A 13078-nucleotide genomic window follows, 5' to 3' on the forward strand; every position below is an offset into this window, starting at 1 on the left:
GTCCCCCAAAGGCTAACTTTCTAGCCCTTGCTATATGCTTGCTTGCTAATTCGGCCTGCTAACTGCTAGCTTGTTTAGCCCCGGTCTCTTTTCGATTTTTAATTAGATTATACCTTCCGGTAACCTGCCTCACCCGAAGTGATATGGAATCGCTATAATTTCTTTTATTTTTAGAACACATTCATCAACCTCCAGAAGCTAACCAGCTAACTAGCTACAAGCCATTTAGTTATTGTTAGCCACTGCTAGCGGCTTTTACCTTCTGCACAGTGAGCCAGTTTTTTTTTAGCCTGGATAATACTCGCCAGTCTAGCTTCCCTGTCCCATCCACCGCTGCCCCCTAGACACTGATCACTTGGCTACATAGCTGATGCCTGCTGGACTGTCCATTAATCACGGTACTCCATTCTGTTTGTTTATGTTTTATTTGTCGGCCGCACTCAGGCTCTGTGTGTAGTTAATCCGACCCTCTCTGCCAAGTCAACGCCATTTTACCTGCTGTTGTTCTGCTAGCTGATTAGCGGTTGTTGTCTCACCTACTGTTTTTAGCTAGCTCTCCCATTCAACACCTGTGATTACTGTATGCCTCGCTGTATGTCTCTCTCAAATGTCAATATGCCTTGTATACTGTTGTTCAGGTTAGTTATCATTGTTTTAGTTTACAATGGAGCCCCTAGTTCCACTCTTCATACCCCTGATACCTCCTTTGTCCCACCTCCCACACATGCGGTGACCTCACCCATTACAACCAGCATGTCCAGAGATGCAACCTCTTATCACCCAGTGCCTGGGCTGACCTCCGCTGTACCCACACCCCACCATACCCGTCTGCGCATTATGCCCTGAATATATTCTACCATGCCCAGAAATCTGCTCCTTTTATTCTTTGTCCCCAACGCTCCAGGCGACCAGTTGATAGCCTTTAGCCGCACCCTCATAGTACTCCTCCTCTGTTCCGCGGGTGATGTTGAGGTAAACCCAGGCCCTGCATGTCCCCAGGCACCCTCATTTGTTGACTTCTGTGATCGAAAAAGCCTTGGTTTCATGCACTCACTGCTTTAGCACACTCTGCTAACCCTGATGTCCTTGCCGTGTCTGAATCCTGGCTCAGGAAGGCCACCAAAAATTCTGAGATTTCCATAACCAACTATAACATTTTCCGTCAAGATAGAACTGCCAAAGGGGGAGGAGTTGCAGTCTACTGCAGAGATAGCCTGCAAAGTAATGTCATACTTTCCAGGTCCATACCCAAACAGTTCGAACTACTCATTTTAAAAATGACTGTCCAGAAATAAGTCTCTCACTGTTGCCGCCTGCTACCGACCCCCCCTCAGCTCCCAGCTGTGCCCTGGACACCATTTGTGAATTGATCGCCCCCCATCTAGCTTTAGAGTTTGTTATGTTAGGTGACCTAAACTGGGATATGCTTAACACCTCGGCAGTCCTACAATCTAAGCTAGATGCCCTCAATCTCACACAAATCATCAAAGAACCCACCAGGTACAACCCTAAATCTGTAAACAAGGGCACCCTCCCTCATAGATGTCATCCTGACCAACTGGCCCTCCAAATACACCTCCACAGTCTTCAACCAGGATCTCAGCGATCACTGCCTCATTGCCTGTATCCGCTACGAATCCACAGTCAAACGCTCCCAAAAACACTTCTGTGAGCAGGCCTTTCTAATCGACCTGGCCCGGGTATCCTGGAAGGACATTGACCTCATCCCGTCAGTTGAGGATGCCTGGTCATTCTTTTAGAGTAACTTCCTCACCATTTTAGATAAGCATGCTCCGTTCAAAAAATGCAGAACTAAGAACAGATATAGCCCTTGGTTCACTCCAGACCTGACTGCCCTCGACCAGAAAACATCCTGTGGCGGACTGCAATAGCATCGAATAGTCCCCGCGATATGCAACTGTTCAGGGAAGTCAGGAACCAATACACAGTCAGTCAGGAAAGCAAAGGCCAGCCTCTTCAGGCAGAAATTTGCATCCTGTAGCTCCAACTCCAAAAAGTTCTGGGACACTGAAGTCCATGGAGAACAAGAGCACCTCCTCCCAGCTGCCCACTGCACTGAGGCTTGGTTTACCCTAATCCAGATAGCAGATGTTCTGAAAGAGCTGCAAACCCTGGACAAATCAGCTGGGCTTGACAATCTGGACCCTCTATTTCTATCCGCCGCCATTGTCGCAACCCCTACTAGCCTGTTCAACCTCTCTTTCATATCGTCTGAGATCCCCAAGGATTGGAAAGCTGCCGCAGTCATCCCCCTCTTCAAAGGGGGAGACACCCAGGACACAAACTGTTACAGACCTATATCCATCCTGCCCTGCCCATCTACGGTCTTCGAAAGCCAAGTCAACAAACAGGTCACTGACCATCTCGAATCCCACCGTACCTTCTCCGCTGTGCAACCTGGTTTCAGAGCCGGTCACGGGTGCACCTCAGCCACGCTCAAGGTACTAAATGATATCATAACCGCAATCGATAAAAGACAGTACTGTGCAGCAGTCTTCATCGACCTTGCCAAGGCTTTCGACTCTGTCAATCACCATATTCTTATTGGCAGACTCGGTAGCCTCGGTTTTTCTGATGACTGCCTTGCCTGGTTCACCAACTACTTTGCAGACAGAGTTCAGTGTGTCAAATCGGAGGGCATGCTGTCCGGTCCTCTGGCAGTCTCTGGGGGTGCCACAGGGTTCAATTCTCGGGCAGACTATTTTCTCTGTATATCAATGATGTTGCTCTTGCTGCGGGCGATTCCCTGATCCACCTCTACGCAGACGACACCATTCTGTATACTTCCGGCCCTTCCTTGGACACTGTGCTATCTAACCTCCAAACGAGCTTCAACGCCATGCAATACTCCTTCCGTGGCCACCAACTGCTCTTAAACGCTAGTAAAACTAAATGCATGCTTTTCAACCGTTCGCTGCCTGCACCCGCACGCCCGACTAGCATCACCACCCTGGATGGTTCCGACCTAGAATATGTGGACATCTATAAGTACCTAGGTGTCTGGCTAGACTGTAAACTCTCCTTCCAGACTCATATTAAACATCTCCAATCTAAAATCAAATCTAGAATCGGCTTTCTATTCCGCAACAAAGCCTCCTTCACTCACGCCACCAAACTTACCCTAGTAAAACTGACTATCCTACGGATCCTCGACTTCAGCGATGTCATCGACAAAATAGCTTCCAATACTCTACTCAGCAAACTGGATGCAGTTTATCACAGTGCCATCCGTTTTGTCACTAAAGCACCTTATACCACCCACCACTGCGACCTGTATGCTCAAGTCGGCTGGCCCTCGCTACATATTCGTCGCCAGACCCACTGGCTCCAGGTCATCTACAAGTCCATGCTAGGTAAAGCTCCACCTTATCTCAGTTCACTGGTCACAATGGCAACACCCACCCGTAGCACGCGATCCAGCAGGTGTCTCACTGATCATCCCTAAAGCCAACACCTCATTTGGCCGCCTTTCGTTCCAGTTCTCTGCTGCCTGTGACTGGAACAAATTGCAAAAATCGCTGAAGTTGGAGACTTTTATCTCCCTCACCAACTTCAAACATCTGCTATCTTAGCAGCTAACCGATCGCTGCAGCTGTACATAGTCTATTGGTAAATAGCCCACCCAATTTTACCTACCTCATCCCCATACTGTTTATATTTATTTACTTTTCTGCTCTTTTGCACACCAATATCTCTACCTGTACATGAACATCTGATCATTTATCACCCCAGTGTTAATTGAGAACTTGTTCTCAACTAGCCTACCTGGTTAAATAAAAGGTTTATTTAAATAATGATTTATTGTTTAAGATAAGTTTAATGGTAGCTAGCAACTTACCTTGGCTTACTGCATTCGCGTAACATTTTACCTTTATTTTACTAGGCAAGTCAGTTAAGAACAAATTCTTATTTTCAATGACGGCCTAGGAACAGTGGGTTAACTGCCTGTTCAGGGGCAGAACGACAGATTTGTACCTTGTCAGCTCGGGGATTTGAACTTGCAACCTTTCGCTCTAACCACTAGGCTACCCTGCCACCCCGAACAGGCAGTCTCCTTGTGGAGTGCAACGAGAGAGAGGCAGGTCGTTATTGCGTTGGACTAGTTACCTGTAAGATTGGGTCCCCCGAGGTGACAATAATAAAATAGGCAAAAATCGGCGTCCAAAAATACCGATTTCCCATTGTTATGAATACTTGAAATCGGCCCTAATTAAATCGGCCATTCCGAATAATTGGTCGACCACTAATACAGAGATGGGTATGTACAGGTAAGTGCCAAAATAAAGGAAACACTTAAATAAATGAGAGAAACAAGAGAGCAAGAGGTGAAGTGAGATGTTTTACTCAGCCCAAAATCTGTCCACGAAAATAAGCAGACGAATTGAGGAATTTTTGTGTGGAGGTCAATGAGAAAAAGTATTAAAGTTGGTCATCAAACTGAATTGCTAATTTGCTTTGAGAGGCTTATTTGATCGAATAGAAGTTTTGTAATGGTTAGGTTGTTATGAACGCACTGATAAGTAAACGCACGTGGCAAGTTGGCAACTTTGAAAAATGACTATCGGGAGTTGTGCCCGTTGTCATAGCGATCATGTATATAACCCGTTTTAGCATGAACATTGCCATTGAGGGCTTCCATCATTTTAAAGTAGGTGGGGATTCCAATGATTTGAGAGCAATCAGACAATGAAGTAGAAAATTGACTACTTGAAAATGCAGATAGCTTCTGTGACAGCATGGGCAGCACTATAAAGGCAATAATGGCACAGATACAAAGATGTATTTCCATTTCTAGAGCAATCACTGGAATATCTTGTCAATATAATAGACATGTATAATGTGTGTGAGTGTGAGTGAGAGAGTGTCTCAGTCACCAGCTCTCAACCAAATTGAACACTTGTGGGCAATTCTGGAGTGGCACTTGAGACCGCATTTTTCATCAACACCAAATTATGGCATTTCTATGGACGAATGGTGTCGCATCCCTCCAACAGAGTTTCAGACACTTGCAGAATCTATGCCAAGGTGCATTGAAGCTGTTCTGGCTCATGGTGGCCCAATGCTCTATTAAGAGACTTTTTGTTGGCTTTAGCTCTATGTTCTGCTGTAGGTTCAATGGCACAGCCCCGAGAGTGCATTTACTACAGTAATGTATGCCTGCTTGTATAAACTGTGGAGTAAACTGAATATCTACTATGTTTATGTATGTAAGCTTGTTTGTTGTGGATGCCAGGAAATAAATTATGCAAGAGAGAGAGAGAAAGAGAGAAGAGGGAGGGTAGAGAGAGAGGGGGGATAGAGAGCGACAAAGAGAGAGAAAAGATGTGTGGTATTGATTTCATATGATAGAGTAGTACAGGGCTTCCTTCCTAGCTCTAGACAACTAGTATTAAATAATGCACACTGATATAGCCTCACATAATCCCATAAGGAGGAATACTGCATCACATCATCTCATAACCAAGCACCATAGCGAGATGGACACCAGTCCAGTTAGATACTACATATTGCACTTACATACACGTCCCAAAGAACTCCACTGAAATACAGTGGGGCAAAAAAGTATTTAGTCAGCCACCAATTGTGCAAGTTCTCCCACTTAAAAAGATGAGGCCTGTAATTTATCATCATATGTACACTTCAACTATGACAGACAAAATGAGAAGAAAAAAAATATAGAAAATTTGTATGAATTTATTTGCAAATTATGGTGGAAAATAAGTATTTGGTCAATAACAACAGTTTGTCAATACTTTGTTATATTAACCTTTTGTTGGCATTGAAAGGGGTCAAACATTTTCTGTAAGTCTTCACAAGGTTTTCACACACTGTTGCTGGTATTTTGGCCAATTCCTCCATGCAGATCTCCTCTGGAGCAGTTATGTTTTGGGGCTGTGGCTGGGCAACACGGACTTTCAACTCCCTCCAAAGATTTTCTATGTGGTTGAGATCTGGAGACTGGCTCGGCCACTCCAGGACCTTGAAATGCTTCTTACGAAGCCACTCCTTCGTTGCCCGGGCGGTGTGTTTGGGATCATTGTCATGCTGAAAGACCCAGCCACGTTTCATCTTCAATGCCCTTGCTGATGGAAGGAGGTTTTCACTCAAAATCTCACGACACATGGCCCCATTCATTCTTTCCTTTACACGGATCAGTCATCCTGATCCCGTTGCAGAAAAACAGCCCCAAAGCATGATGTTTCCACCCCCATGCTTCACAGTAGGTATGGTGTTCTTTGGATGCAACTCAGCATTCTTTGTCCTCCAAACACAACGAGTTGAGTTTTTACCAAAAAGTTATTTGACGGGCCTGGACATGTACTGGCTTAACAGGGGGACACGTCTGGCACTGCAGGATTTGAGTCCCTGGCGGCGGAGTGTCTTACTGATGGTAGGCTTTGTTAATTTGGTCCCAGCTCTCTGCAGGTCATTCACTAGGTCCTCCCATGTGGTTCTGGAATTTTTGCTCACCGTTCTTGTGATCATTTGACCCCACGGGGTGAGATCTTGCGTGGAGCCCCAGATCGAGGGAGATTATCAGTGATCTTGTATGTCTTCCATTTCCTAATAATTGCTCCCACAGTTGATTTATTCAAACCAAGCTGCTTACCTATTGCAGATTCAGTCTTCCCAGCCTGGTGCAGGTCTACAATTTTATTTCTGGTGTCCTTTGACAGCTCTTTGGTCTTGGCCATAGTGGAGTTTGGAGTGTGACTGTTTGAGGTTGTGGACAGGTGTCTTTTATACTGATAACAAGTTCAAACAGGTGCTATTAATACAGGTAATGAGTGGAGAACAGAGGAGCCTCTTAAAGAAGAAGTTACAGGTCTGTGAGAGCCAGAAATCTTGCTTGGTTGTAGGTGACCAAATACTTATTTTCCACCATAATTTGCAAATAAATTCATTCAAAATCCTACAATGTGATTTTCTGAATGTTTTTTTCCTCATTTTGTCTGTCATAGTTGAAGTGTATCTATGATGAAAATTACAGGCCTCTCATCTTTTTAAGTGGGAGAACTTGCGCAATTGGTGGCTGACTAAATACGTTTTTGCCCCACTGTATATCCAGTAACTATAATTTATTGAATATGGACAATGATAAAAAGATGAGTCCTCCATCTCTATGGCCGGTTGTTGACACACGTATCTGCCCTCTCATTGGCAAGAATGGTACCACCAGATCTTGCCTCCTCCCGCCTGCCTTCCATCTTTGAGGATATGTATTGCCATTGTTAAAGAGGTCACTGGAACATTTCGTCAATATAATAGAAAATCATTATTTTAATAAAACTATTTTTTTGTAAATAAAGTACTATAATATAAATGACGTGGGCACACCTCTAGTATGGACCAATGGCTGTCCAGTAAGTCGCTTTGGATAAAAGCGTCAGCTAAATGCCATATATTATTATTATTATTATATATTATGACATCAAGCTCTAAAAGAACAAAAGTTGCCACCTCTGGCTAAATGGTCACCATGGATAAAAACTGTGAAAATAAGAGTTTAAAGAGTTAATTTACAGGGGGAAAAAAAAGGTATTAGAACCTAGTTTGGGAATAGAGTTGTACCCACAATGCAACGGGCCAACCAACCAGCGCTATACAGATCATTAAAGCAATCTAAATATTGTATCCAATTCCTCTGTTTACTTTTTCTAATTCAGAACAACTAGACACTCATATCTCTTCTGCCATGTTCGAAAATTCTAAAGCTCTGGTGGCTTTGCCCCGTTCAACCCCAATGTTTGTTTAACTACCAATAGGATGCTTTGCTCAGCTTTTGACAAATACATTTTCTGTGTGTACTCCTATATGAGTGTAAACAATTAGTATATTGAGCCTAAACACACACAGAGACCCGGGTCAGCAGTAAATGTTTCCTGATGAACTGAGATAACAGAGAGTACGTAGTACGGCAGTTCGCAGAAGGCCTAAGGATGCTACATGTTTGGCTTGAGGAGTTGCAACCCAATAAATAAATAACTTTATTAGAAATAGAAAGAGAAATAGATTTTTTAAATGTTCCATCGTAAGTGTTAGAGATTTTCAGTCTATTTGAATATAAGTTTGTACCATACTTCATCACTCTGATAATACAACTCCTGGCTATGTCCTACCAAATAATCACATTGGAGTTTTGAATTAAAGAGGCACTGCATGAAGTTTTTATCGTTGTCCATATGGAAATGGTTGACTATCTATGCTAGTCCATAAGGAAGAGATCACCATCTAATACAGTTCATAAATTGTGTGGGAGCATGAGAGAGAAAGAAAGAGAGGCTGAAAAAGTCAGGCAAGCAAAGAGCTCAGAGATGAAACACCACTAGCGTCTCCTAGGGAACGTTGTGTGTCACTGCAAGTCAACCATTCGAACAGCTCAAGAGTTGAGATGACAAGAGTTCATCCTCCAAACACACTATCTAATTGTACATCACCAAGCAACTGGGATTGATAGGTTTAGGCAGCTCAGTTGAATATGGGTTATTGGTATACTGCCAATATACCATGGCTAAGGTTTATTCTTAGGCATGATGCAATATTGGCCAAATATTGACAAATATACCAAATATTGTCCATATTTGGTCAATATTACGTCGTGCCTAAACCCCAAAAAACCCAGAGTAGCGTATTGCTATTAGATACTGGTTACCAACATCGTTAGAGCAGTAAAACTAAATGTTTTGTTATACACGTAGTATATGATCTATTATAAACTGGTTACCAACGTCGTTAGAGCAGTAAACTAAATGTTTTGTTATACACGTAGTATATGATCTATTATAAACTGGTTACCAACATCGTTAGAGCAGTAAACTAAATGTTTTGTTATACACGTAGTATATGATCTATTATAAACTGGTTACCAACGACGTTAGAGCAGTAAACTAAATGTTTTGTTATACACGTAGTATATGATCTATTATAAACTGGTTACCAACATCGTTAGAGCAGTAAACTAAATGTTTTGTCATACACGTAGTATATGATCTATTATAAACTGGTTACCAACGTCGTTAGAGCAGTAAACTAAATGTTTTGTCATACACGTAGTATATGATCTATTATAAACTGGTTACCAACGTCGTTAGAGCAGTAAACTAAATGTTTTGTCATACATGTAGTATATGATCTATTATAAACTGGTTACCAACGTTGTTAGAGCAGTAAACTAAATGTTTTGTCATACATGTAGTATATGATCTATTATAAACTGGTTACCAACGACGTTAGAGCAGTAAACTAAATGTTTTGTTATACACGTAGTATATGATCTATTATAAACTGGTTACCAACGACGTTAGAGCAGTAAACTAAATGTTTTGTTATACACGTAGTATATGATCTATTATAAACTGGTTACCAACGACGTTAGAGCAGTAAACTAAATGTTTTGTCATACACGTAGTATATGATCTATTATAAACTGGTTACCAACGTCGTTAGAGCAGTAAACTAAATGTTTTGTCATACACGTAGTATATGATCTATTATAAACTGGTTACCAACGTCGTTAGAGCAGTAAACTAAATGTTTTGTCATACATGTAGTATATGATCTATTATAAACTGGTTACCAACGTTGTTAGAGCAGTAAACTAAATGTTTTGTCATACATGTAGTATATGATCTATTATAAACTGGTTACCAACATCGTTAGAGCAGTAAACTAAATGTTTTGTCATACATGTAGTATATGATCTATTATAAACTGGTTACCAACGTTGTTAGAGCAGTAAACTAAATGTTTTGTCATACATGTAGTATATGATCTATTATAAACTGGTTACCAACGTTGTTAGAGCAGTAAACTAAATGTTTTGTCATACACGTAGTATATGATCTATTATAAACTGGTTACCAACGTCGTTAGAGCAGTAAACTAAATGTTTTGTCATACACGTAGTATATGATCTATTATAAACTGGTTACCAACGTTGTTAGAGCAGTAAAAATAAATGTTTTGTCATACATGTAGTATATGATCTATTATAAACTGGTTACCAACGTCGTTAGAGCAGTAAACTAAATGTTTTGTCATACACGTAGTATATGATCTATTCTAAACTGGGTGGTTCAAGCCCTGAATGCTGATTGGCTAACATACCACGGGTATGACAAAACATTTATTTTTACTGCTCTAATTACATTGGTAACCAGTTTATAATAGTAATAAGGTACCTCAGAGGTTTGTGGTATATGGCCAATATACTAAGTGCTGTGTCTAGGCACTCCGTTATGCGTAGTGCATAAGAATAGCCCTTAGCCGTGGTATATTGGCCATATACCACACCCACCATGCCTTATTGCTTAAGTATACCACGGCTGTCAGCCATTCAGGGCTCAAACAACCCAGTTAATAATACCAATTCAGTATCTGTACAGGATAGATTTGGTCAGTGACACATACTTGTGACACACCCATTGCTTTTGATAGATAGGAGTACAGAGACAATTCCAGTCGTTTGTTTGATTGGTAAGCTTTTAAGAACACGCCATATTGGTCTATATTTGATAGGTGGGTATACGGAGACTCAACACACATCTGTTTTTGATTGGTAGGCTTTTAAGAACAACACACTGGTCTGTATTCGATAGGTTTGAATAGAGCCTACCTGTTTTATATTCTCTGCCAGGAACACAAAGTATGCACTGCAGAATCCCAGCTGTGTCAACACCAGGAAGAAGTTGACCAGGTGCCTAGAAGAGGACAGGAGGACATGACAGGGACAGATAAACATGTTAAAACAGCTCTTAAATATCTGGATGGCTTATACGATGTTAGAATACAGAAGTTCTGTATTACCATTCTACTCTTTAATATTTTATTCTATGAACATGAGGGCATTTTCACTGCTCGCAAGCCATTTTTATAAAGTAGCAATAAAACCTAATCAGAATCCTGTCTTGACTCCTCCTCTAGCCTGTCTCTAAATATGTTCCTCACTATAGCTGGTGATTAGCTGATCAAAAATGAATCCGCATATCATATGTAAAACTCAGAAATCTGGTGATTACACACTGATATTACTGCCGTTGTAGCCAGGTGGTACGTTACCGCCTTTGTAGCCAGGTGGAACGTTACCGCCGTTGTAGCCAGGTGGTACGTGACCGCCGTTGTAGCCAGGTGGTACGTGACCGCCGTTGTAGCCAGGTAGTGCGTTACCGCCGTTGTAGCCAGGTGGTGCGTTGCCGCCTTTGTAGCCAGGTGGCGTTACGCCGTTGTAGCCAGGTAGTGCGTTACCGCCGTTGTTGCCAGGTAGCACGTTACCGCCGTTGTAGCCAGGTAGTGCGTTACCGCCGTTGTAGCCAGGTAGCACGTTACGCCGTTGTAGCCAGGTAGTGCGTTACCGCCGTTGTAGCCAGGTAGTGCGTTACCGCCGTTGTAGCCAGGTGGCAATGCGTTACGCCGTTGTAGCCAGGTGGTGCGTGACCGCCGTTGTAGCCAGGTGGTGCGTTACCGCCGTTGTAGCCAGGTGGTGCGTTACCGCCGTTGTAGCCAGGTGGTACGTGACCGCCGTTGTAGCCAGGTGGTGCGTGACCGCCGTTGTAGCCAGGTGGTGCGTGACCGCCGTTGTAGCCAGGTGGTGCGTTACGCCGTTGTAGCCAGGTGGCACGTTACCGCCGTTGTAGCCAGGTGGTGCGTTACGCCGTTGTAGCCAGGTGGTGCGTTACCGCCCGTTGTAGCCAGGTGGTACGTTACCGCCGTTGTAGCCAGGTGGTACGTTACCGCCGTTGTAGCCAGGTAGTACGTTACCGCCGTTGTAGCCAGGTGGTGCGTTACCGCCGTTGTAGCCAGGTGGTGCGTTACGCCGTTGTAGCCAGGTGGTGCGTTACCGCCTTTGTAGCCAGGTGGTACGTTACCGCCGTTGTAGCCAGGTGGCAATGCGTTACGCCCGTTGTAGCCAGGTGGTGCGTTACCGCCGTTGTAGCCAGGTGGTACGTTACCGCCGTTGTAGCCAGGTGGTGCGTGACCGCCGTTGTAGCCAGGTGGTGCGTTACCGCCGTTGTAGACAGGTGGTGCGTTACCGCCGTTGTAGCCAGGTGGTGCGTTACGCCGTTGTAGCCAGGTGGTGCGTGACCGCCGTTGTAGCCAGGTGGTATGCGTTACGCCGTTGTAGCCAGGTGGTGCGTTACCGCCGTTGTAGCCAGGTGGTACGTGACCGCCGTTGTAGCCAGGTGGCACGTTACGCCGTTGTAGCCAGGTGGTGCGTTACCGCCCGTTGTAGCCAGGTGGTGCGTTACGCCGTTGTAGCCAGGTGGCGTTACCGCCGTTGTAGCCAGGTGGCACGTGACCGCCGTTGTAGCCAGGTGGTGCGTTACCGCCGTTGTAGCCAGGTGGTGCGTTACCGCCGTTGTAGACAGGTGGCACGTTACCGCCGTTGTAGACAGGTGGTGCGTTACGCCGTTGTAGACAGGTGGCGTTACGCCGTTGTAGCCAGGTGGCACGCGTTACCGCCGTTGTAGCCAGGTGGTGCGTTACGCCCGTTGTAGCCAGGTGGTGCGTTACCGCCGTTGTAGCCAGGTGGCACGTTACGCCCGTTGTAGCCAGGTGGCACGTTACGCCGTTGTAGCCAGGTGGCACGTTACGCCGTTGTAGCCAGGTGGCACGTTACCGCCGTTGTAGCCAGGTGGTGCGTTACCGCCGTTGTAGCCAGGTGGCAATGCGTTACCGCCGTTGTTGCCAGGTAGTGTTACCGCCGTTGTTGCCAGGTAGTGTTACCGCCGTTGTTGCCAGGTAGTGTTACCGCCGTTGTTGCCAGGTAGTATGTTACCGCTGTTGTAGTCAGGTAGTATGTTACCGCCGTTGTAGCCAAGGAAGTGTTACCGCCGTTGTTGCCAGGTAGTATGTTACCGCCGTTGTTGCCAGGTAGTATGTTACCGCCGTTGTTGCCAGGTAGTATGTTACCGCCGTTGTTGCCAGGTAGTATGTTACCGCCGTTGTTGCCAGGTAGTATGTTACCGCCGTTGTTGCCAGGTAGTATGTTACCGCCGTTGTTGCCAGGTGGCACGTTACCGCCGTTGTAGTCAAGGAAGTGTTACCGCCGTTGTTGTCA

General features: G+C 44.5%; 1 protein-coding gene across 8 annotated transcripts in view; it reads right to left on the reverse strand.

The window, feature by feature from the left end:
- slc36a4 (solute carrier family 36 member 4) overlaps positions 1 to 13078 on the reverse strand; it is a 354139-nt gene that overhangs the window by 312068 nt on the left and 28993 nt on the right. For all 8 annotated transcript variants that reach the window (XM_052467980.1, XM_052467979.1, XM_052467978.1 and 5 more), the window contains exon 7: positions 10637 to 10721. In XM_052467980.1, the coding sequence (XP_052323940.1) occupies positions 10637 to 10721 (85 nt within the window). The remainder of the gene's footprint in view (positions 1 to 10636; positions 10722 to 13078) is intronic.

The sequence above is a fragment of the Oncorhynchus keta genome, chromosome 18, assembly GCF_023373465.1.
Source record: "Oncorhynchus keta strain PuntledgeMale-10-30-2019 chromosome 18, Oket_V2, whole genome shotgun sequence".
NCBI lineage: Eukaryota > Metazoa > Chordata > Actinopteri > Salmoniformes > Salmonidae > Oncorhynchus > Oncorhynchus keta.